General features: G+C 46.7%; 1 protein-coding gene across 1 annotated transcript in view; it reads left to right on the top strand.

Moving 5' to 3' along the window:
- The window catches only part of STK38 (serine/threonine kinase 38), a 1,097,533-nt gene that overhangs the window by 498,529 nt on the left and 571,821 nt on the right, over positions 1–27,183 (top strand). Inside the window, exon 8 of the mRNA XM_044076623.1 lies at positions 14,162–14,177. Within this exon, the coding sequence (XP_043932558.1) occupies positions 14,162–14,177 (16 nt within the window). The remainder of the gene's footprint in view (positions 1–14,161; positions 14,178–27,183) is intronic.

The raw sequence follows: 27,183 nt of genomic DNA, 5'->3' as shown, positions 1-27,183 counted from the left end.
CATTCCAGCCGCCTCGTTGGCCTCGTCGAGATCTACTTGGTCTTTCTCATGCAGACTTGGACTGGATGATGAGAAGGTTCATCCAGGCCCAGCTGCAGATGGGAGTGCTCTTGCCTCCATCGGGGAGGAGCTCGACACCTTTTTTTTTTTTTTTTTTTTTTGCCTCGATAGCTCCTTCTCCGACCCGCTTCCTGGGTTCGGAGTGCTTTAAGCCGGGCAGGGTTGGAGCCGGGTGTGGGTCGGCACCGACAGTACTGGGTACTTCGGATTCGACCCTGCCCTAGAGTCTGTCGGGTCCTTCATCGGATCCGACCTCTCGGAGCTGTGGGCCGTGCTTCGGATCCGAGGGATTCAGTGTGCCTTCGGCTCCGTCCAGGTCGGAGCACACGGGTCCTTCGGATCCGATGGCCTCAGCACCGGTTCCGATCCCTTCATCGGATCCGAGTGGGAGTCTGCTTTCGGACCCCAGGGAGAGCGGCTCCCCCTCGGCCTTCGATGCAGTGGAGAGGGCTCTGTTGAGAGCATCCGGACCCCCCGGTCCTTGCATCGGCTCCCCCCTGCACTCCCTCTCTGCTGGGTCAGGCTTCCATCACCCAGCCTCAGGGACAGCCTGCTTCGATGTCCCAGGTTGTTCCACTGGAACAGGATATTGCTGCTGCGACCTCCTTGGACAGTCCCCCTGAGGAAGTGCCTCGCAAGCATAAGTGTAAGAGGAGACACGTAGACTCCCCCGAGTCCTTAACTGAGGACATGGACTTGGATGAAGGGGAAGGTTCCCCAAGGTCACCCCCCGAGGATGTCTCCTTTGGGAGACATCATGGAAATGCTCAGGATCAGAGGGAAGTGGTCTGCCCCCAAGGCTTCTTCCGACGAGTCCGTGTTCATGGAGGCATTCGAAGCAGGCCAGTCTACCTCTTTGGTGTTCCCATCCGGCCGACCCTCTGGTGGACCTTATCACCACCAGGGCATGGAAGGAGCCGGACACTATGGAGCCAGTCCCCTAACGCCCGGATAGAATTTTGAGTCCCCTTGCAGACCGGTCCCATTGGAGCAAGGGTCCCCCCGTAGATGCCATGTTGATGGCGGCAGCCACCAAGAGGGAATTGGCTCAGGAGAGCCCCTCTGTCCATCCACCGAGCAAGGAGTCCTGCTCGATGGATCGCCTCGGGAAGTGGGTATTTAGTTCAGCAACCTTCTCAGTAAGGTCCCTGAACTATATGGCACATGTCATTAGGATGCAGCGAGATCTTATCAAAGAATATGCTGCCCCCCCCCCCCAGAGTCCATGTCGGCGGAGGACAAGCAGTTGTACTCCACTTGTATGGCCACTCTAATATCTGTTTCAAATACCTCTATGCGGCTTTTGTCCCACACCACAGAGGGAGCCGCTAGAGCCAGTGGAGTGGATCTAGTCATGAGACATCAGGCCTGGCTCTGACATTGTGACTTCGCGGAGCCCTTTAAGGCGTCCTTTGTGAATGCCCCCTTTGATGGTTCTGCCTTGTTTGGCAAGACCGTTCGCGAGACACTTGTCCAGAGCGAAAAGGACAGGAAGACGTTGTCTGCTGTCGGAGTCCACTTCTCTGCTCCCCAGAGGTCCTTTTCCAAGAACCAAAAGGGACAGAAGAAGATGTGGTTCCGGAAATCGCAACATTCCCATTCTTTTCAGCACAACCAGTCCTTCCGTGGCAGAGGAGGACAGGTAGGAAGCGGCCCTAGAGGCAGAGGGGCCCCGAAAAATTTTGGGTCCAGAGAAACCTTCTCTGATCGGCCTACGCAGCAGCCCTGAGGTGTTGCCCGACTGCTCCACTCTGGAGGCAGTCGGGGGGCGCTTCTCGAAGCACCTGGTGGCTTGGGAGTCCATTACGTCAGATCGCTGGGTGCTTCATATCATATCCAGAGGTTACAAAATTCTGCTGCACCATGTCCCCAGACTCAAAAACCTATCCGATGTACCACCCGATCAGAGGGAAGCGGCAGCTGCAGAAATTCAGCAGCTGCTAGAAAAAAGAGCCATCCAGCCCGTTCCCCCAGATCAGCTCAGATTAGGGTTTTACTCCAGGTTCTTTCTGGTACCAAATAAGACTGGGGACTTGAGACTGATTCTCGACCTTTCACTCTTGAACCTGTCAGTAACCAAAGAAAAATTCCGGATGGTCACCTTTCAATCCATTCTCCCCCTCTTGCGGGAGAGCGACTGGATGTGCTCAATAGACCTCAAGGGTGCGTTCTACCACATTTTAATGGACAGACGATCCAGGAGGTTTCTCCGCTTCCGGCTGGGAGCCAGTCACTATCAGTTCAGGGTCCTTCCCTTTGGTCTCACCACAGCCCCCAGGGTGTTTACCAAAGTTTTAGCAGCGATAGCGGCCCACCTGAGACTCCAGGGAATGCAAGTCTTCCCCTTACCTGGACGACTGGCTCCTGTCCGCCCCAACAAGGCATCTACTCTGCGCAGCCAGAAATTACTTTCTCCGGCTAGCTCCCCAACTAGGCATTATGATCAACATGGACAAGTCCTCCCTTGCTCCAACACAAGTGATAGAGTTCATAGGGGCCAAACTAGATACGAGAAGTCTGCGCTCCTCACTCGAGCGACTTCAAAACCTGAGGCTTCATGTGCGGGCCATCCTCCAATCAAAAGCCCCACCAGCAGAATTGGTCCTGAGGGAGCTAGGCTCCATGGCGGCAGCAATAACTTTTCTTCCATGCGCTCGTCTGAATATGAGGGTGCTACAGTGGACCCTTTTAGTCCAATGGTCCTTTCAGTTTCTTCCCCTCGGTCATCCTATCTCACTCAGCAGGGCTTGCAGGAGGGCCCTCTTATGGTGGCTCCAGTCCCCGGACCTCTATACGGGACGACCCTTCTGCACGCCGCCTCCCCTCGCCACGGTGACCACGGACGCCTCTCGCCTCAGGTGGGGGGGGCAGTGCTCAGGCAGAACGGTCCAAGGCACGTGGAACGACACAGAGACCTCCTTGCATATCAATGTTCTGGAGATGAGGGCGGTGCTGTTGGCGTTGCAAGCACTTCAGAACCTTCTCCCCGTAGGAACTATTGCCATACAGACGGACAACATGTCAGTTGTCTGGTACATCAACAAACAGTGGGGAACCAGATCGTACCCACTCTGTCGAGAGGCCATGAGGGTGTGGGAATGGGCGATCTCCACCAACCGCTTCCTTATCGCAACGCACATTCCGGGACGGTCCAGCATTCTGGCGTACAGTCTGGTGGACAAGCTCAGCCACAGTATTCTTTCCCCTTACGAGTGGTCTCTCAATTCCCAGGTAGCGAAGCGGATTTTTGCCGAATGGGGGCAACCCTGCTGCGATCTTTTGCCACTCCCTCAAATACGAAATGCTCCAGCTTTTTCGCTCTGGTTTCCCCCCCTAGGGGAAACCCCAAGAGATGCTCTAGTGCATGCTTGGCCTCCCGGTCTACTTTATACCTATCCTCCTCTACTACTGATGCTGAAACTTATACAGAAAGCCTCTCTGTTGGGGAGCAGAATGATCCTCATTGTCCCATTCTGGCCTCGTCAAACTTGGTTCCCTTACCTGTGGTCTCATCTGGTGAATCCTCCCTGAATTCTGGATCCCATTCCGGATCTAATATACCATCCCTTAGGTCTACCGACCCCGAATCTAGACAACCTGAAGCTGACAACTTGGCTGCTCCAGTTCCATTCTTAGTCAGGATTCCCGGCATCTCTTCACCAGTTAAAGCCATCTTGGTGGCAGCACATAAACCTTCCACTAGAAAAATCTATTGCAGTAAATGGAAGTGTTTTTCCATCTGGGCGGAACACCATAACATAGATCCCTTCACGGCTTCGTTACCGTCCGTCTTTGATTTCCTCACCGGACTTTTTCAACGGGGAGCTAGCTGTTCTACGGTCAAGGTTCAATTGGCAGCCATTTGTCATTACCATGTGGGACACGAGACAGGTCCCTTGATGACTGCGAAATTATGTAAAACCTTCCTCAAGAGTACTTTCCTGCTCAAGCCTCCTGTCAAGGAAGCTGTACCCCCTTGGGATCTTTCACTAGTCCTTCAAGCCTTGACTGCCCCTCCCTTTGAACCAGCTGCCTCGGCCGAACTTAAATACCTTTCCTGGAAAACGGCGTTCCTTGTCGCCATCACTTCAGCGAAAAGAGTTTCCGAACTTCAGGCCCTTTGTGCGAAACCTCCCTACTTGATTTTTCATCAGGATAGAGTGTACCTCAGGACCAATCTCTCCTTTCTTCCTAAGGTGGCCTCAGAAACCAATATCAATCAGTCCATTAACCTGCCAGTTTTCTTCCCTAAGTACCAGAATAAAGGAGAATACAAGCTGCATTCCTTAGACGTGCACAGACAACTGCGCTTCTACATTCATAGGACTGCTGGTCACAGACGATCCGATCAGTTGTTCATTTCCTTTGCCAAATTCTATTTGGGTAAAGCTATTTCTAAGGTCACCTTATCACGTTGGATTTCATAGTGTATTCTTCTGGCCTATGAAACTTCTGGGAGGCCTGCACCTCAGGGAGTACGGGCGCATTCTACTCGCTCCATATCTACTTCTGCTGCCTTTAGATCTAGAGTATCTGTGGATGATATTTGCTCTGCAGCCACTTGGGCCTCATCTCATACCTTTATCAACCATTATAAGCTGGACGTTATTTCCAGAGGGAGAGCATCCTTTGGCTCCGCAGTGCTCCGGAACATCCTTCCATGATGGCCGCTCAAGATTCAGGTAGCTGGGGACTCTGTCCCAAAGGTTGCTGACAAATGAAGTCCCTACTTCAGATTAAGAAGTTATGCACTCACCATAACGTTCCATCTGAGTAGGTGACTTCATTTGTCTGCAGCCACCCCCCCTCCTTCCCCCTGGCCTTCAGAAGTTAATTCTTGAATGCCCTTTCTCGGTCCCTTTCGGGACGCTTTTGGTCTGAATTTTAGTGTAAGGGTAAACTTGATCTGAGGTCAATCAGGGTTGGCAGGGGATTATGGTAAGGGGAAGGATCTAGGAGCTCTGATCCAAAAGCTGTAAAATAAGTTGCCGGCTCGGATCCGAAGTCGGATCCAAGACCCAAAGGTTGCAGACTAATGAAGTCACCTACTCAGATGGAACGTTATGGTGAGTACATAACTTTTCAGGAGTAGTGTTTAGATATTCCGTGAATACTGCTTTTACTGTCTAGAAATTACTTTCTAGTTCCTAGGTGTATATGTAAGATTTAGGGGCTTATTTTCAGCAGTCTGGAACTAAAAATTTGTTTTATGTACTTGAAAGTCTACTTTTTTTGGCAGAAACTGTTTTTTTTTTTAATGTAATGCTTATGTACACGTTATGACAAGCTACTACAAAACCATAGTGAAAAACTTCTCTAAAGCAAATTTCACACTCCTCAAAACCGAGGTGGAATCCTTCAAAGCCCCCGGGCCTGTGGAAAATACGGCCCAGACCGCAGAATCCTTTATAAACGCCTTCTATGAACACCTTCAGGAATGCATGGATCATGCAATCCCAAATAAAACCAAGAACCAATCCTCCAAAGGCAGACGTCCTGTCTGGTGGACCCCAGCCATAAACAAACTATACAATAGAAGGAGGAAGCTACTACACGATAGAACAAAATCCCAAAAAGGGAAAGCATCTCTGATCAGTATTAGCAAAAAGCTACGGGCACTCATAAAATCGTCTAAGGCCAGCTTCGAGAGAAAAATTGCACAGGACACTAAGGATAATCACAAGGCTTTCTTTAGTTATGCTAGGAACCTGGGTGGGAATTCCCAGTTATGCTCAGAATTAGTCCAAAATGACAAAAAATACACTGAACCCACAGACATTGTCAACATCCTAGCTGACTGGTTCGGTGCAAACTCCCCCCCCCACCAAAAGGGCAAATATCTATCCCAGCAGAGTGCTGCCCCCCTGACATCTCAGATGCTCAGGTAAGAGCCGCCCTCTCCAAAGCAAAAAAACACAGCATCAATGGGGCCAGACGGTGTCCTGGGCTGCGTCCTACATGAACTCCAAGAAGAGCTAAACCCAAACATAAAACTACTGTTCAATCTCAGCCTTACTACAGGATATGTACCCAAAGAGTGGCGTACAGCAACAGTGGTCCCTCTCCACAAAGGTGGTGCCTCAACGGATCCTGGAAACTATCGCCCCATAAGCCTTACTAGCTTGGTCTGCAAAGCTATGGAAAGGATCATCATGGACCTCATAAATAAAGATATTGGGGACCTACAGACACTGGATCCTACCCAGTTCAGCTTTAAGGACAGATCCTGCCTCTTAAACCTGGTCGATTTCTTTGAAACAGTCACCAAGGCCATTGACGAGGGGAAGGTGGTCCACACAGCCTACCTGGACCTCGCAAAAGCCTCCAATACAATACCCCACTCGGGCATTATAGATAAGCTCACCAGCTTAAATGTAAACCCCTATGTCACTAGATGGGTTGCAAACTGGCTTAAGGACAGAACCCACATGGTTAGAATTGCTGGAGCCATGTCAGACTCCAAACCAGTTACAAGTGGCATCCCACAAGGCTCAGTCGTGGGACCTCTCTTGTTCGGTATATATTTCTCGGAGGTACAGGCCAACACGGAAGGACTGTGGCTGACCAAGTTCGCAGAAGACTGCAACTGGCCATAATCGACTCTCCAGCCGACACAAGCATCCTCCAAAAGGGCCTCATAGAAACAGACAACTGGTGCCAGAGCCATGGCCTCAAGCTAAATGCCAAAAAGTGTATAGTCATCCCCTTTGGCAAAAACAAAGTGCCCACAAATTACCACATAGTGGTACTCCATTAAGTACAGAAGAAGTAATTAGGGAACTGGGGACCCAAGTTGATAGCAATCTCTCATTTGGCAACCACGTGGCCAAAGTGGTTAGAAAAACATTTTATATAGTCCACCTGATCATGAAGGGATTCACATCAAGATCAGGGGAGGTCTTCGTGCCTCTTTACTCATCCCTCATCAGGCCCATAATTGAGTACAATGCCCCTTTTGGGATGTACCTTACCAGACACCTGCAGCAACTGGAAAGACCCCAAAAGTACCTCACCAAGAGGATCAAAGGGCTCAAACAGGTGCCATATGCTGCCCGGTTAAAGAAACTCCAGCTCTACTCAGTGGCATACCGCCTGCTCAGAGGCGATCTGTGCCTGACGTATAAAGCCATGTCCAACCCGGAATTAATGGACATGCTGCACCTCAGAAAATCCAAATCCCATCGAGCTACGCGCTCAAGAGACTTGAACCTCAGCACTGAAATAAATAGGACATGCTGGAGGGACAGATTCATAACCCAGAGGCTCCCTTCACTCTGAAATAAAATCCCAGTCCAGGTTAGGCAGAGTCCCTCATTGACTCTCTTCAAGAGGAATCTTGAGTGGATAGGAGATCATAGGTTTACCCCGGGTATCACTTCTGTGTCACTGTTAGACAGAGGCACAGTATACTAACCTCGAAAAAGGGCATAGCAAAATTAATTTAAAATGGGTAGCGAAAGCCAAACACACTCTGGCTAGGCTTATAAATGCCCTAGGGCAGATAGCCTAGTATGAACCTATGAACTTGTTTAATCTTCTAACTGTTCTTTTTAGGAAAAGTGACTGTTAACAGGAGTATATTGTGTGCTGCTTCTGCCACTTTTTGTGAGAGTTGAAATTTTTTGAAGGGTTGTGTGCTACTTAGGTGAACTTGGTGCTAACTTACTAACCATCTACATCTTACTTGGCAAAAAGGCTTCTTCCCTGGCTACAACATGGATACCTTGGTCCTGCTGTTTCTTCCCTCAGTGTACCTAAAAAGAAAAAAGCAGTTAAAGCACAAGTAAGAGATTTTGCAGTGACCATTGCTGGATGTCCTTCATGGATGCATCTGCAGTCCTAACAACTGGGTTGTCCTGTCGTCAGGCAGCCCTTCAGTCGGCCGGATTCCAAAGTCCGGGTCCGGCTTCGGCTGATGTCGCACTTCACCCGACGTCATCTCTGTTGGTCTTCGGGTATAAAAGCATCAGCCGACGCCATTTTCCTCAGTCTTTCTTGCCGCGTGGCGCCCGAAGCAGAAGCTTTTCGCAAGTGCCGGTCGGTCGGATCCAGAGATTACTTCTACCGAATACTACTTCGAAGACTTCTAAAGCTAAGTACCCCGTTGGGGACTCTTTCTTGCCTCAGCCGATGTCAGAAAAAGTTAATAATTGTTTAACCTGTGGGAAACAAATACCTCATAAAGATTTCCACTCTTATTGTCTGCCTTGTTTAGGCCCAGCCCACGACGTAGCAGCCTGTTCGGCCTGTGCTTCCTTCAACCGACGAACGCTTAGGCGTCGGTCGGAGTTTGCAGAACAGTTTTTCGGTTCTGATTTTGCGTACATTATGCCGTCGGATCCTCCGACTACCCAATCTGCCAAAAAACGCAAGGATAAAGACCGACACCCGCGGTCCGCGGTTTCGGCTGAAACCATGGTTAAGCAAACAGCGAGTGTCTCGGTTTCGGCCGAAACCGAGAAAACTGATCAAAGTACAGCTGAACCTATCTCTTCAACTGAGGCCCCTGCTACCACTCTTGAATCGGCCTCAGAAATTTTATCCACTACGGTGGTTACCACTGACTTATCAGACACCATTCCCTTGGATGTCTCTACCCCAGCACGTGGTGCAGCCAGGCCTCCAGCAGCCATGTCCATTAAGGCCTTCGCCAGGGCTAAAGCAGCCAAGACTACTAAGACAGTGCCTGTTAAACCCCCCACAACCAGGCCCTCTTCTAGTTCTCAAATGCTTACTTTGGCAGAAGATTTAATTTCATTAATTAGAGGATCTCAATCTCACCCAGTCAGGGCCTCTCAGCCCCCAGAGAAGAGACCTAGGGCAGAGCCCCCTGAGCCAGTGTCCTCTGATGATTCTGCTGACGAATCAGACATAACTGACCAGCCAGAGGCTCCTTTCTCCAATTTTGAAGATTCTGATGCTGAAGAATCCATTCCAGCTGCTTCCCCACCAGAAGAATTCTCCTTTGGGGAAACCTTACATGCCATGCGAGAGCATTTCCAATGGCAGCAACAGGATTTTTCAGACTCCAGAAAAAGACTTAGGACCTTTCTGCACCTCCCACAGCACAGGCCCTTAGCTATACCTCCTGTTCTCTCTGTGGTGGATGATGCTTTCAATGATGTCTGCTCCGCTCCAGATTCTTTACCCCCAGCCCCTGCCAAACCAGACAGATTTTACAGGGTGCCAGATACTCATCACCACCTTTACAAGGATCCCAGGGTCCCAAGGCAGTAGCCGCGACCATAGCTAAAAACCCTATTCCTTCTGAAAGGGAAGCAAGGTCATTAGACAGATGGGGTAAAAAGGTCTATACTTCAGCTACTCTCTCAGCTAGAGCTTTAAACTGTCAGTTTCACATGATACAATACCAAGAGTTTATGCTTGATCAGTTAACTAAAAAACTAACCACTGATGAATCTCTTGATAAGAAATATGTATTAGAAATGGTAAATAACATACAACAGGTTAGCAACCATTCCTTAAAATGTGGCTATGATGCACTGGAGGCTTCATTTAGATCAGCCATGACTGGCACAGTGATAAGAAGGCATGCATGGCTAAAGGAGCAAGCTTTACCGGATCATGTTAAAGCTAAGTTGCTAGATGCTCCTATGGATAAGACAAGTTTGTTTGGTACACCTGCCCAGCAGGTTATGAAGAAAATGGAAGAAAAGGCAAAATCTGTTCAAACGGTTAAAGATTTCTTGCAGGTTCAACCCCCAAGGTTTAGCAGGAATTGGCCTGCCAAAAATTGGTTCTTTCCTGACTCCACAAAATTTCAAAGGGGCAGGAATAGACTTTCCAGAGGCAGAAACCAATCCAGAGGAGGTTCCTACAGAGGACGACAGTGGCAAGGTAACAACAGAGGCACAGACACAACCACTGCCACTACATCAGCACAACCACAGTGACTTAACCCTAAATCCGCCTACCAGGGAACAAATAGCAGCTCCTCTAGGCGGAAAGTTAACCTTATTTTCAAAGAACTGGCACTACATAACAAAAGACAAGTGGATTTTACAAACCATAGACCAAGGTTACCGGTTTCACTTCCACACTTTACCAGTCAAAAAAGGAATGCCAAATCTACCTCCAAATCAAAAAACAGAGGCACTACAACAGATAATGGAGTTAGCAAACATGAGAGCTGTGGAAAGAGTGCCAACAGCAGAGCAAGGAAAGGGGTTCTACTCCAGACTATTCCTAGTTCCAAGAAAGGAAAAAAGTTGGAGACCAATTCTCGACCTGTCCACTTTAAATACATACATCATTGTCCCAAAATTCAAAATGCTGACCCTACAGCAACTTCTTCCCATGCTGGGCAAGGAGTCTTGGCTGGTAACTCTAGATCTCAAGGAGGCATACCTGCACGCCCCATTCGACCAATCTGCAGAAGATACCTCAGATTTCTTGCAGGATCAGAGCACTATCAATTCTCAGCATTGCCCTTTGGCTTATCTACTGCGCCCAGAGTATTCACAAAATGCCTGGCATCAGTAATCGCCCATTGCAGACTACAGGGAATTCAAATTTACCCATACCTGGACGACTGCCTGCTACAAGGGGACAACAAAAGCAAGCTGACAACAGATTTACAAAGGGTCATTTACTTGCTACAAGCACTGGGATACACAGTCAATTTACAAAAGTCAAGGCTGATACCATCCCAAACAAGGACATTCTTGGGCTGAATTGGACACAGTAAAACAAATGGCATTCCTGACTACAGAAAAACAAAAAGAACTCCCTCTTTACTTCTTGGCACTAACAAAACTGAACAAGTTAACAGCAAGAAAAGTACTGCAGGCCTTGGGCTTCATGGCATCATGCATAATCTTGGTCCCATTTGCCAGACTACATATGAGAAAACTACAGTGGTACCTAAAGAATTTATGGTCCCAACACAGACACAGCCTAGAAACAGAAATCCCACTAATTCCATGCTTAAAGCAGGAGTTCCTATGGTGGGCTCAGGCATGTCAGTCAAACCCAGGCCTACCCTTTCGCAGATGTCAAGCAAGCCAGACCATCACAACAGACGCTTCAGACCTAGGATGGGGGCCCACATGCTGGACAAATGCGCTGCAAGGATTGTGGACACAGGATCAACTTCACCTGCACATCAACCTAAAAGAAATGCTGGCAGTAAAACTGGCAATCCAAAAGTTCAAACCATTTCTCCAAGAGGGCCAGTTGATAAGGACAGACAACACCACAGTCATGTGGTACATCAACAAACAGGGAGGCACTCATTCATACCCCCTATGCAGAATGACTTTGGAGCTGTGGACCCTGGCACTCAGCTACAACATCCAGTTACAGGCAATATTTGTACCGGAAAAGAAAATACTCTAGCAGACATATTAAGCAGAACCACATCGGATGCCCATGAATGGAAGCTGCACCCGGACATCTTCAAGACCATCTCAAAGAAATGGGGAATGCCTCAGATAGATCTATTCGCATCACCTCTCAATCACCAGCTCAAAAAGTTTTGCACAAGGACATTCCACCCACTAGCATGGAAAGTGGATTCGCTCTCCTTCAGCTGGAAAGGCCTAACAGCATATGCATTCCCACCTCTTCCCTTGATACACAAAGTACTACTAAAAATCAAGGAAGAACGCCCAAGGATAATCCTGATAGCTCCGAACTGGCCAAGACAACACTGGTACCCACTGCTGAGGAGCATGTCTCGAACAATATGTGGCCAATACCCTGATGCCTTTGATGTTAACTCAGAACAACTACAGCATCATACATCCAAACCTAAAAACGTTGCAACTGACTGCATGCAACATCACATAGCAGCAGCTAATCCAGAACTTTCCCAAAGAGTTAAAGACATTATTCTTGAAGCACGCAGACCTTCAACAAGAAGGAACTATGCTGGAAAATGGAAAAGGTTTGTCATTTGGAGTACGGAAAGAGGAAAAGATGTGTCAAACATAGATATGCCCAACATTCTGGAGTATCTGGCGAACTTCTTCATTCAGGCCTGTCCTACTCCTCCATCAAGATACATGCATCAGCTATTTCAGCAGAATACAGCTTTGATCCACCTGTTTTTCGCACCCTTTGCTCAGGCAGTTCCTCAGAGGAATCAAGAATGTAAAACCTCCAAGGAAACCACCATTACCAGCTTGGGACTTAAACTTTGTGCTAGAAAAGTTGACACTATCACCCTTTGAACCAGCAGCAACAGCAGACCTACAACACCTGTCATGGAAAACTGCTTTCCTACTGGCAATTACTTCAGCAAGGAGGGTTTCAGAACTACAGGCCTTAATGGCAGTGCAACCCTTCCTAATCTTCCACCAAGATAGTGTCCATGAGGACTAATCCTACATTTATGCCTAAGGTGGTATCCAGAGTGTCTTTAAACCAGGCAATCCACCTACCTACCTTCTTTCCCAACCCACAAAACAGAGGGAAAGAATACTGCATACCTTGGATGTACATAGACAGCTACGCTACTACTTGGACAGAACAAAAATAGCAGAAAGACTGACCAACTTTTTGTAGCCTATGCAACAGGAAGGGAAGGAAAAGCTATTTCCAAACAGACAATCTCCAAATGGATAGGAAATTGCATACGATTCTGTTACTCCTTCCATGGAAAACCAATTCCACAGAACATAAGACCTCATTCTACAAGGGCAACAGCCACTACCACAGCCTTCTTACGAGGAGTGGCAACCAAAGACATTATTGAGGCGGCTACTTGGACCTCCGTGCATACATTTGCCAAGCATTATAATTTGCCTCTATATTCCAGATCCCGAGCAGGGTTTGCCACTGCTGTACTGCAAGGGATCCTAAACACACCATAATCTACTTTTATCCTCCTCCCTAGTTGGCTATGGTATTCTACCCAGTTGTTATGACTGCAGATGCATCCATGAAGGACATAGTACAGTTTTGTACCTACCATAAATGTAGATGTCCGAACTGGATAGCATCTGCAGTCAGGATTACCCTCCCTCCTTCCCTCTGTGGTACTCCTAGGGTGTTTACCCTCCTAATAGCTAGCCTCGTGGGGGAGTCTTTATGGTGTATTTGTTTGTATATATGTACATACATGCTTATTTTTGTGTTTACCTCTATCTTTTTGGAAACATTGGCATCTATCCAAATTTTAGCCTTCAAGAGGGCTACTGGCATCTGGGGCAAGAAACACTGAGGAAAATGGCGTCGGCTGATGCTTTTATACCCGAAGACCAACAGAGATGACGTCGGGTGAAGTGCGACATCAGCCGAAGCCGGACCCGGACTTTGGAATCCGGCCGACTGAAGGGCTGCCTGACGACAGGACAACCCAGTTGTTATGACTGCAGATGCTATCCAGTTCGGACATCTACATTTATGGTAGGTACAAAACTGTACTTTCTTTAGACCATTTACTGGTTTCCTTAAATTCCTCTGTGTAGCCGTGCCAGCCACTGTCCACCAGGGACAAGGCAGCCCCTTTTTTTTTAGTTGTTCATTCTCTAATGTGGGCATAGGAAAACATAGGAGAACCATCTATTTAAGGTGCCGGAGACACTCTGGGAGGGTCTTCACGGAGTGACTGGGGGGAAAAAAGACTTTTTGCTTGTAATGATAGCTGTTCTTCTTGGTCTTCATCAAAATATGTCTCTAGAAAAAATAAAATTAAGTCATTGAGACCACAAGAAGATGTTTTCTGTGGCTAATAGTGGTGTTATTACCTTAGCTAGGACTTTGTTGCAGACTTATCCTGGATGCCAAGTGACTCCTCCCATTTCTTATTCCTCTACTCCAATGGAAGAGGATGCTTGTTCAGAGAATTCTGATACGGGCAAAGGGGAGTGATGTTCATCGTGTTTCACTGTTGCAGTCATTACACTTGGGTTAGCCTGCTGGCAGGCTACCCGCAGTCGGCCAGAGTTCCAAAGTCTCGGTTTGGCGCCTGTTGTTGTTGCCTCTTCTCTGACGTCAGTGCGCCAGGGGTATAAAAGATGCAACCGACGCCATTTTCTTCAGTCTTTCTTGCCACGTGGTGCCCGAAGCAAAAGCAGTTCGCAAGTGCCGGTCGGCCGACTCCTGAGATTTTCAAAATCGAGTTTGAGAACCGAAGTCTTCAATAAAGCTAAGTACCCCATTGGGGAAACTTTTTCTTGCTCCAGACCGATGTCAGTAAAAGTTAATAATTGTATTTCTTGTGGGAAGCAAATACCTCATAAGGACTTTCACTCTTACTGTATTCCTTACCTAGGCCCTGACCACGACGTTACTAGTTGTTAGTTTTGTGCTAGATTCAACAAACACACTATTAAGCATTGGTTTGATATTGCTTTACATTACTTTGGCCAAAGGTTTAACTACATAATGCCGTTGGAACAACCGACGACCGGAATTCATAAAAAACACAAAGGCAAAGAAAAGGCATCCGAGGTCCAAAACCGACGACAAAGTCTCTTCTAGGCCAGTCGCCGGTTCTCAGTGAGGCACTTTCGCAGCCACAGGCCGTGTCCGATACCCACATGGAAACACCTAGGCCTGTTGAAACTCAAGGTATTGGGCCTGCAGAAACTATTCCCTCAGATTGGTCCAGAGGCCGCTGAGCAGGCATCGGCTTCTGAGGATGTTTTCAGACCTTCACAGCTTACTATAAAGTCCACTACAGCAGCCAAGGCAAAGTCAAAAACACCATTAAAGACAAGGGAACAAGTACAGCATTCTCCTGAACAGTCAACCATGCCAAAGAAACAGATGCTTAAAATGGCCGAAGACCTAATTACTTTGATCAGGGGTTCCCATCCCCCTCCTGATAAAAGGCCTAGGCAAGACACTGACTTTGATTCCTCTGATTCCTCTTCAGATTAGGGATATTCTCTCCCTCCTTATGAGGACTGTCATGCAGAAGAATCTATACCTTCAGCCTCTCCGCCTGAGGATTATTCTTTTGGGGAAACCCTGCACACCATGAGGGAGCGTTTCTATTGGCAGAGCCAGGATTACTCAGAATCCAAGAAAAGGCTCAGAGACTTTCTTTTACTGCCTCAGCACTGGCCCCTGGCTATTCCCCCTGTGCTTGATATTGTTGATGATGTTTTCTCTGAATCCAGTCTGTCTCCTGATTCTTTAGCCCCTGCACCAGTCAAGCCAGACAGGTACTACAGGGTCTCCCTGACTCTCATAAATGTATTTATAAAAACCCTGCTGCGGACCCAGAAACAATTTCTCAGGGTCCCAAAGGGGTTAAGGCTTCCACTGCTAAAAACCCTGTCCCCTCTGATAGGGATTTCAGAGCTCTGGATAGATGGAGGAAAAAAGTTTACACTTCTGCTACTTTAGCTGTAAGGGCTTTAAATTGCCAATTTCACATGCTTAAATATCAACAGTACCTCATGTCTTTGTTAAAACAGAAAATGCTTACAAACTCAAAGTCCTGACAGTAAGGAAATGCAGGATTTATTGCATGCAGCTGAACAAGTGGGAAAGCATACTCTGCAATGTGGTTTTGATTCATTAGAGGCTTCTTGTAGAGCCGCAGTTACATGCTCTGTCATTCGAAGGCATACTTGGTTGAAAGAACAAAGTTGACCTGAACATGTTAAAGTAAAATTATTGGATGCTCCACAACAGCATGATACTTTGTTTGGTGTTCAGGCAGAAGAGGTGTTAAAGAAAATGGAGTATAAAGCTAAATCAATGCAGACAGTAAAGGATTTATTACAGGTTCAACCACCTAGGTTTAGCAGAAACTGGCCCTCAAAAAAATTGGTCCTTTCCAGTGTCAGGCCGCAAAGAGGCAGATAGACGCCCAAGAGGCAGATCTCAGCCCCAAGGCTCCTATAGACCTAAACAATGGGGTGCTTCAGCCCCCAAAGACAAGTCACAACCTTATAGGAAACAGTCCCAATGACTTCCCTTTACTAATGCCGAGCACTTACCTTTTGGCAGCACCCCTAGGGGGAAAGCTAGGACTTTTCTCACAAAATTGGCACATGATCACCCAGGACAAATGAGTACTGAATATTGTTTCTCAGGGTTATAGTTTCCACTTTCATACCTTTCCAAAATCAAAAGGTATGCCGGACCTGCCACAAAACCAATGGGCAGAGGCACAAAAACAAATTGCTGCTCTCGTGGACATGGGAGCTATTCAAAGAGTACCACAGCAACAGGTGCAAGTATTTTATTCAAGACTTTTCCTAGTACCCAGAAAGGACAAAGCCAGGAGACTAATACTGGACTTGTCAATCCTAAATACTTTCCTGGATGTTCCAAAATTCAAAATGTTAACACAGCAGCAACTTTTACCCATGCTGGGCAAGAAGGCTTGGCTAGTTACTTTGGACCTCAAGGAGGCATACCTGCATGTCCCAATCAGACAATCTTGCAGAAGATACCTCAGATTCATAGCTGGCTCAGTGCATTACCAATTCTCTGCACTGCCCTTTGACTTATCTACTGCGCCCAGGATCTTCACAAAATGCCTGGCACCAGTAATTGCATTTTGCAGACAGAGGAATTCAAATATATCCCTACTTGGACGACTGCCTTATTCAAGCAGAGAGCAAGGACATTCTTCTAAAGCATCTGGCATTTGTAAAAAGATTACTAATTTGCCTAGGGTACACAGTAAACGAAAATAAATCAAAACTAGTGCCCTCTCAAGAGATAATATTCCTGGGTGCAAGCTTAAATACAACTACCCAGATGGCTTATCTCACGCCAGACGAGCAAAGACAACTGACTCATTACTTTCAGATGATGGCAGCAAAGACCCAGCTCCCTGCAAGAAAAATTCTGCAGGCCCTGGGCTTCATGGCGTCCTGCAGTCTACTAATTCCATATGCAAGACTGCATATGAGGAAACTACAATGGTATCTAAAAAGTGTTTGGACTCAACATTGCCACAGCCTGGAAACAATAATAACTTTAATTCCTTCCCTACAAGAGGAGTTTTGATGGTGGTCCCAAGCCTGTCACCACAACAAGGGGACAGCCTTTCACCTTACCCACAGCCAGGCAGACAATAACAACGGATGTATCGGATTATGCCTAGGGGGGGCACATATGGTAGGAAAATGTGTTCAGGGCACGTGGCCCAAGGAACAAATGCATCTTCACATCAATCAAAAAGAGATGCTAGCTGTACAGAGTGCCCTGACAGCTTTCAAGGACCTACTACATCCAGGACAACTATTAATAAAGACGGACAATACCACAGTTATGTGATACATAAGCAAGGGGGCACGCATTCCTACACCCTCTGCAGGCAAGCCATGACTTTGTGGAACACAGCACTGACCTATCAAGTACATCTGCAGGCACAATTCCTGCCAGGAACGAAAAATACACTGGCAGACGAACTAAGCAGAAATCTCATGGATCCTCACGAATGGAAACTAAATCCACAAGTGTTCAGCATGATAACAAGGAAATGGGGATGAACAGACATAGATCTTTTTGCCTCCCCTTACAACTGCCAACAACAGAAATTCTGCACAAGAACTTATCACTCACAAGCATGGAAAGTGGATGCTCTATCATTCAGCTGGAAAGCCCTGACAGTTTATGCCTTCCCTCCACTGCCTATTCTTCCCAAGGTGCTCCTAAAAGTCAGACGAGAGGCCAAATATGATTCTGATTGCCCCAGACTGGCCACACCAGCACTGGTACCCAATCCTAAAGAGCTTGTCTCAGGGCCCAGCCTGGCCTTTACCTCAAATTCCTCATCTTCTGACTCAAAACAGTCAGATTCTGTACAGTCAACTCAAAACCTTAAATCTGGCAGCATGGCAGATAATGTAGCCACTCAGACCGCACCTCTCTCTAAGGCTGTTAAGGATGTCCTTTTAAAAGCCAGGAGACCCAGCACTAGGAAATCTTATGCAGAAAAATGGAAGAGATTCTGTGCTTGGAACCAGGCACAAGGGCTTGAACCACTTATTCCAAATATACCTCAGATTTTACAATACCTTACTGAGATGCTGGACAAAGGCCTGTCCTTATCTATTAAGATCCATTCCTTTGCCATTTCAGCTCATTACAATACGGAACCTCCTATTTTTTCACATCCACTACTAAGGGAGTACCTCAGAGGGGCAAAAAACCTAAGACCCCCAAGGAGAACACCAATACCTGCTTGGGATCTCAATTTTGTTGTAGAAAAGCTCACACTGCTTCCTTTTGAACCAGCCAGCAAAGCTGATATAAAATACTTATGGAAAACTGCTCTGCTCCTAGCAATAACCTCAGCAAGAAGAGTCTGAGTTACAGGCATTAATGGCAGTGGAACCTTTCATCATTTTTCACCAGGGCGCAGGGTCTCTCTTAGGACAAACCCAAACATTCATGCCAAAGGTGGTATCCAGTGTGGCTCTTAACCAAACCATTCATTTACCTACTTTCTATCCAAATCCCCAGAATAAAGGGAAGAGTCTTCTGCATGCCTTGGACATACACAGACAGCTACGATTCTACCTGGACAAAACAAAAGCTTTCAGAAAAACTGTGCAATTGTTCATAGCCTATGCTGCAGGATCACAAGGAAAGCCTATTTCAAAGCAGGCAATTTCAAAATGGATAGGACACTGCATTCGCTTCTGTTATGCACAACATGGCAAATCAGTGCCTAAGGGCATTAGGCCACATTCTACCAGAGCAACAGCCACTTCAGCAGCCTTTCTCAGAGGAGTACCAACCAAAGACATTTTTGAAGCTACAACCTGGAGTTCAGTGCACACTTTCACCAAGCACTACCACTTACCTCTCTACTCTAAATCCAGAGCAGGCTTTGCCACTGCAGTTCTGCAGGGCCTGGTAGACTCTCCTAATCCTATTTAGGCCCAGCCACCCAACCTCAGCTTTGGGATTCCACCCAAGTGTAATGACTGCAACAGTGAAACACGAGCATATTACAGTTGTCTACCTACCATAAATATAGATGTTCGAGTGTATTCACTGTTGCAGTCCAGGTTACCCACCCACCATCCCCCTTCTCATTGCTGGGACTTTTCTGTACTTCTCAGCTCTATACAACCTATGTGGTGTATATGCTTGTAGATGAAGGAAATGTTTATATTAGTACATGCATGCTTTTTGGCATATTTTCTTTCAGCCTTTCTATCTGGGGGCACCTGACATGTGGGACAAGAAAAACTGAAGAAAATGGCGTCAGTTGCATCTTTTATACTCCTGGCGCACTGACGTCCGGGAAGAGGCGACAACAACCGACACCGGACCTAGACTTTGGAACTCTGGCCGACTGCGGGTAGCCTGCCAGCAGGATAACCCAAGTGTAATGACTGCAACAGTGAATACACTCGAACATCTACATTTATGGTAGGTACACAACTGTACTTTGTCACCTTAGGGTTCCATAGCCCAGTGCAGATTCTTTTGACAGTGATCCCAAATTTTAACATAGGTAGACTTTGTTTTTTCTGAGACTGTCTCCAGACTTGAAGATATGTTTTCTTGGAAACAGGTGAATTAGGCAGATAGTATGATTTTATTAGAGCAAAAAGCCCTGCAAACTACACCCATTCCAACTACTCTGCCAGTTTTGGAGGTTGCTTTTAGTGCTGCCTGCAACCTGCAGTACATCTGACTTTTAGCACGAGTACCAAAAAAGGCAGATAAATTATATAAAATCTGACAAACTAACAACTCTCTCTCTCTCTCTCTCTCTCATCTTAGAGCTGACCAAGCAGTGATCTCTTCTTCTAATCAAACAGGTGCCTTACCACCACTAACCCATTTTCAGGGGATAGAGGGTAAACTTTTGGACAGACTGGGTAAGGGATTCTTTTCTTTTACTTTAGCCTTCAGAATTACTTGGGCTCTCTGTTGAAATTTATGCTTAAATGTGCCAATTGTTTGAGAGAATTTGCTACCTTCCACCCTCCTGAAGGTCTTATTTGACTTGAACTTTGCTGACTTGTCTCGTGTCTAAATATGTATTAGTGTGTATGGCTGTGCTACTGTTGCTTTTGGACATGTTCTTCGTGTTTCACTGTTGTAGTCATTACATTTGGGTAATCTGCTGGCAGGTTGCCCTCAGTCAGCCTGAATAACAAAGTCTTGGGTCCTGCGTCTGTTTCTGTCTCCTCTTCCATGACGTCAGGGGTATAAAACATGCAGCCGATGCCAATTTATTCAGTCTTTCTTGCCGCGCGGTGCCAGAAGCAGACACAGTTGGCGAGTGCCGGTCGACAGTCTCCTGAAATTTTTGTATTCGAGTTTCAGAACCGAAGTCTTCAAACTAAAGCTAATTACCCCGTTGGGGAAACTTTTTTCTTGCTCCTTACCGATGTCAGTAAAAGTTAATAATTACATTACATGTGGGAAGCATATACCTTATAAGGATTTCCATTTGTACTGTATTCCTTGCCTAGGCCCAAATCATAACGTGCCTTGCTGTCAGTTTTGTGCTAGATTTAACCAACGCACTATTAAACGTCAGTATATTTTTGCTTCTAAATATTTTGGATCAAAGATTTAATTATCCTGAAATGTCATCTGTTAGCAATCCAACTACTGGAGTTCACAAAAAACGCAAAGAAAAAGACGAGACAGACCGTCGAGGTTCAAAACCGACGACGAAGCTTCTCCTAAGCCAGTTGCCGGTACTCAGTGAGGCGCTTTCGCAGCCCCTGATACCCACTACTTTTGAGTCGCAGGCCTCTACCAAGACCCATTCGGAGTCTGGTATGCCGCGAGATTCTCAAGAGTATTGAACCCGTGGATGTCTCTCCCTTGGATGGGTCCTGAGCCGCTGAGCAGGCACCGGCTTCTGAGGGTGTTTTCAGGCCTCAACATTTTTATATTAAACCAACGCCAGCCTCAAAAACATCTTCTGTGTCTAAAAAACGAGGCATGAGCCACATGCTCAGGCCCCTGTGCCTAAAAAACAGATGATCAAAATGGCTGAGGACTTAATTACCTCTATCAGGGGTTCCCAACCCCACCCCCCCACCCCCCACTAAGTGGCCTAGGCAAGGCACTGATTATGAATCTTCAGATCAGGTTTCCATTTCTTCTGATCTGGATTTTTCTATTCCACCCTATGAGGATTCTGATGCAGAGGAATCCGTCCCATCTGCATCTCCTCCTGAGGATTACTCTTTTGGAGACTCTTTGCATACTTTAAGGGAACATTTTCACTGGGAGAGTCAGGAATTCTCTGAATCAAAAAAGAGACTTAGGGATTTTCTTCTTCTTCCTCAGCATAGGCCTTTGGCAATGCCCCCTGTATTAGTCATTGTTGATGATGTGTTTTCGGAATCAAGCATGGCTCCTGATTCCCTACTTCTGGCTCCTAGTAAGCCAGACCGATATTACAGGGTTTCTGACTCCCACAAATTTCTATTCAAAAATCCTGCTGCTGATCCTGAGACTATTTCACAGGGTCCCAAGGGTGTAAAGGCCTCTACAACCAAAAATCCTACCCCCTCTGATAGAGATTCCAAGGCGCTGGATAGATGGGGAAAGAAGGTTTATACATCTGCAACCTTGGCAAGCAGGGCCTTAAACTGCCAGTTTCATATGCTTAAATATCAACAGCATGTTGTGGGCTTACTGAAACAGAAAATGATGTTGATCTCTGATTGTGTGGAAAATAGAGTTACAGGAATTATTGCATTCAGCAGAACAGGTTGGAAAGCATACTTTGCAGTGTGGTTTGATTCCTTGGAGGCCTCTTGCAGGGCCGCAGTTTCTGGATCTGTGATTAGAAGGCATGCCTGATCATGTTAAAGCTAAATTGTTGGATGCCCCCGTGCAGCATGATAACTCTGGTAAGGCAGAAGAGATTTTAAAGAAAATGGAAGACAAAGCTAAATCTATGCAAACTGTAAGAGATTTCTTGCAAGTGCAGCCACCCAGATTCAGTAGGCACTGGCCTACTAAAAGTGGTCCTTTCCTGTGTCCAACAGGGCCTCTCAAGGCAAATCTAGGTGCACAAAAGGCTCCAGATACCAATCACAGGGTTCTTACAGGGCAAAGCAATGGGGTGCCTCCACCTCCAAATCTGGAGGAAACAAAGCACAACCCTACAGTAAGCAGTCTCAATGACTTTCCTCTACCATCACCAAGCACTTATCTTTTGGCAGCCCCCTGGGGGGGGGGGGGTACTAGCAATTCATGCTCAAAATTGGCAGTTAATTACCCAGGAGAAGTGGGTGTTAAACGTAGTATCCCAGAGGTACAGATTTCATTTCCATACTTTGCCAATTCCAAACGGATGCCAGACCTGCCACAAAAATCAGTGGGCAAAGGCTCAGAAACAAGTAGTGTCCCTCATGGATATGGGGGGATATTCAGCCAGTACCAGAAAAGGAAAAAGGACAAGGTTTTTATTCAAGACTTTTCCTGGTACCCAGAAAAGACAATTTTTGTCATCCAATACTGGACTTATCGATTTTGAACATGTTCCTGGACATTCCCAAATTCAAAATGCTGTCTTTACAACAGCTACTGTCTATACTGGGCAGGAACGCTTGGTTAGTGACTCTAGACCTGAGGCATACCTGCATATCCCAATAAGGGAATCATTCAAAAGATACCTCCGCTTCAAGGCAGGTTTTTTGCATTACCAATTCTCTGCACTGCCCTTTGGCTTATCTACTGCGCCCAGGGTCCTTACAAAGTGTCTGGCACCAGTAATTGCATTCTGCAGACAAAGAAGCATACAAATTTATCCTTATCTGGACGACTGTCTCATTCAAGCAGAGGACAAGGACACTCTTCTTCAGCATCTGGCGTTTGTAAAAAGGCTTCTAACATACCTAGGGTACACAATAAATGAAAAGATATCCCTACTGGTACCCTCTCAAATAATTACATTCCTGGGTGCAAGCTTGAATTCAACTGCCCAGATGGCTTACCTTACGCCAGACAAACAAAGGCAACTGACAACATACTTCAAACAAATGGCAACAAAAACCCAGTTATCAGCAAGACAAATTCTGCAGGCTTTTGGGGTTCATGGCATCGTAAATTCTACTAATTCCATATGCGAGACTGCATATGAGGAAACTTCAATGGTACCTAAAAAGTTTATGGAGTCAACATTGTCACAGTCTGGAAACAATGATTCCTCTCATTCCTTGCCTACAACAGGAGTTTCTTTGGTGGGCAGAGACATGTCACTAGAACAAGGGACTGTCATTCACTCTACCCCCTGCCACCCAAACCCTAACTACAGACGCATCAGACTATGCTTGGGGGGGCCCACCTGGCGGGGAGATGCATTCAGGGCAAATGGAGCCCAAAACAAAAGTATCTGCATATCAACCAGAAAGAGATGCTAGCTGATGTCCTTCATGGATGCATCTGCAGTCATAACAACTGGGGGTTGTCCTGTCGTCAGGCAGCCCTTCAGTCGGCCGGATTCCAATGTCCGGGTCCGGCTTCGGCTGATGTCGCACTTCACCCGACGTCATCTCTGTTGGTCTTCGGGTATAAAGGCATCAGCCGACGCCATTTTCGCCAGTCTTTCTTGCCGCGTGGCGCCCGAAGCAGAAGCTGTTCGCAAGTGCCGGTCGGTCGGATCCAGAGATTACTTCTACCGAATACTACTTCGAAGACTTTTAAAGCACTTCTAAAGCTAAGTACCCCGTTGGGGACTCTTTCTTGCCTCAGCCGATGTCAGAAAAAGTTAATAATTGTTTAACCTGTGGGAAACAAATACCTCATAAGGATTTCCACTCTTACTGTCTGCCTTGTTTAGGCCCAGCCCACGACGTAGCAGCCTGTTCGGCCTGTGCTTCTTTCAACCGACGAACGCTTAGGCGTCGGTCGGAGTTTGCTGAACAGTTTTTCGGTTCTGATTTTGCGTATATTATGCCGTCGGATCCTCCGACTACCCAAACTGCTAAAAAACGCAAAGATAAAGACCGACACTGCGTCCGCGGTTTCGGCCGAAACCATGGTTAAGCAAACCGCGAGTGTCTCGGTTTCGGCCGAAACCGAGAAAGCTGATCAAATACAGCAGAATCTATCACTACCACTGAGGCCCCTGCTACTTCTCTTGAATCGGCCTCAGAAATTTTATCCACTACGGTGGTTGCCACTGACTTATCAGACACCATTCCCTTGGATGTGTCTACCCCAGCACATGGTGCTGCTAGGCCTCCAGCAGCCATGTCCATTAAGGCCTTTGCCAGGGCCAAAGCAGCCAAAACTACTAGAACAGTGCCTGCTAAACCCCTACAACACGGCCCTCTTCTAGTTCACAAATGCTTACCCTGGCAGAAGATTTAATTTCATTAATTAGGGGATCTCAATCTCACCCAGACAGGGCCTCTCAGCCCCCAGAGAAGAGACCTAGGGCAGAGCCCCCCGAGGCTGTGTCCTCTGATGATTCTGCTGATGAATCAGACATAACAGACCAGCCAGAGGCTCCTTTCTCCAATTTTGAAGACTCAGATGCTGAAGAATCCATTCCAGCTGCCTCCCCACCAGAAGAATTTTCCTTTGGGGAAACCTTACATGCCATGCGAGAGCAGTTCCAGTGGCAGCAGCAGGATTTCTCAGACTCCAGAAAAAGACTTAGAACCTTTCTGCACCTTCCACAACACAGGCCCTTAGCTATACCTCCTGTGCTCTCTGTAGTGGATGATGCCTTCAATGATGTCTGCTCTGCACCAGATTCTTTACCTCCAGCCCCTGCCAAACCAGACAGATTTTACAGGGTACCAGACACTCATCACCACCTTTACAAGGCCCCACTTGCAGACCCCGAAACTATATCCCAGGGTCCCAAGGCAGTAGCCGCGACCACAGCTAAAAATCCTATTCCTTCTGAAAGGGAAGCCAGGTCTTTAGACAGATGGGGCAAAAAGGTTTACACTTCAGCTACTCTCTCAGCTAGAGCTTTAAACTGTCAGTTTCACATGATACAATACCAAGAGTTTATGCTTGATCAGTTAACAAAAAAGCTATCCTCTGATGAATCAACTGATAAGAAATATGTATTAGAAATGGTAAATAACATACAACAGGTTAGTAACCATTCCTTAAAATGTGGCTATGATGCACTGGAGGCTTCATTTAGATCAGCCATGACTGGCACAGTGATAAGAAGGCATGCATGGCTAAAGGAACAAGCTTTACCGGATCATGTTAAAGCCAAGTTATTAGATGCTCCTATGGATAAGACCAGCTTGTTTGGTACACCTGCCCAGCAGGTAATGAAGAAAATGGAAGAAAAGGCAAAATCTGTTCAAACGGTTAAAGATTTCTTGCAGGTTCAACCCCCAAGGTTTAGCAGGAACTGGCCTGCCAAAAATTGGTCCTTTCCTGACTCCACAAGATCCCAAAGGGGCAGGAATAGACGATCCAGAGGCAGAAACCAATCCAGAGGAGGTGCCTACAGAGGACGACAGTGGCAAGGTAACAACAGAGGCACAGACACAACCACTGCCACTACAACAACACAGCCACAGTGACTTAACTCTAAAACCGCCTACCAGGGAACAAATAGCAGCTCCATTAGGCGGCAAATTAACCTTATTTTCAAAGAACTGGCACTATATCACAAAAGACAAGTGGATTTTACAAACCATAGATCAAGGTTACCGGTTCCACTTCCACACTTTACCAGTCAAAAGAGGAATGCCAAATCTACCTCCAAATCAAAAACAGAGGCTCTACAACAGATAATGCAGTTAGCAAACATGAGAGCTGTGGAAAGAGTGCCAACAACAGAACAAGGAAAGGGATTCTACTCAAGGCTATTCCTAGTTCCAAGAAAGGAAAAAAGTTGGAGACCTATTCTCGACCTGTCCACCTTAAATACATACATCATTGTCCCAAAATTCAAAATGCTGACCCTACAGCAACTTCTTCCCATGCTGGGCAAGGAGTGTTGGCTGGTAACTCTAGATCTCAAGGAGGCATACCTGCACATCCCCATTCGACCAATCTGCAGAAGATACCTCAGATTTCTTGCAGGATCAGAGCATTATCAATTCTCAGCATTGCCCTTTGGCTTATCTACTGCGCCCAGAGTATTCACAAAATGCCTGGCATCAGTAATCGCCACTGCAGACTACAGGAATTCAAATTTACCCATACCTGGACGACTGCCTGCTACAAGGGGACAACAAAAGCAAGTTGACAACAGATTTACAAAGGGTCATTTACTTGCTACAAGCACTGGGATACACAGTCAATTTACAAAAAATCAAGGCTGATACCATCCCAGACAAGGACATTCTTGGGGCTGAATTGGACACAGTAAAACAAATGGCTTTCCTAACTGCAGAAAAACAAAGAGAACTCCCTCTTTACTTCTTGGCACTAACAAAACAGAACAAGTTAACAGCAAGAAAAGTACTGCAGGCCTTGGGCTTCATGGCATCATGCATAATCTTGGTCCCACTTGCCAGACTACATATGAGAAAACTACAGTGGTACCTAAAGAATTTATGGTCCCAACACAGGCACAGCCTAGAAACAGAAATTCCACTAATTCCATGCTTAAAACAGGAGTTCCTATGGTGGGCTCAAGCATGCCAGTCAAACCCAGGGCTACCCTTTCGCAGATGTCAAGCAAGCCAGACCATCACAACAGACGCTTCAGACCTAGGATGGGGGGCCCACATGCTGGACAAATGCTGAAGGATTGTGGACGAGGATCAACTTCACCTGCACATCAACCTAAAAGAAATGCTGGCAGTAAAACTGGCAATCCAAAACTTCAGACCATTTCTCAAAGAGGGCCAGTTGATGATAAGGACAGACAACACCACAGTCATGTGGTACATCAACAAACAGGGAGGCACTCATTCATACCCCTATGCAGAATGACTTTGGAGCTGTGGAACCTGGCACTCAGCTACAACATCCAGATACAGGCAATATTTGTACCGGAAAAGAAAATACTCTAGCAGACATACTAAGCAGAACCACATCGGATGCCCACGAATGGATGCTACATCCGACATCTTCAAGACCATCTCAAAGAAATGGGGAATGCCTCAGATAGATCTATTTGCTTCCCTCTCAATCACCAGCTCAAAAGTTCTGCACAAGGACATTCCACCCACTAGCATGGAAAGTGGATTCGCTCTCCTTCAGCTGGAAAGGCCTAACAGCATATGCATTCCCACCTCTTCCCTTGATACACAAGGTATTACT

Source organism: Protopterus annectens, chromosome 7.part0, assembly GCF_019279795.1.
Source record: "Protopterus annectens isolate FY-2018-M chromosome 7.part0, PAN1.0, whole genome shotgun sequence".
In the NCBI taxonomy this organism is placed as follows: Eukaryota; Metazoa; Chordata; order Ceratodontiformes; family Protopteridae; genus Protopterus; species Protopterus annectens.
This window is presented reverse-complemented; position numbering and strand designations above follow the sequence as displayed.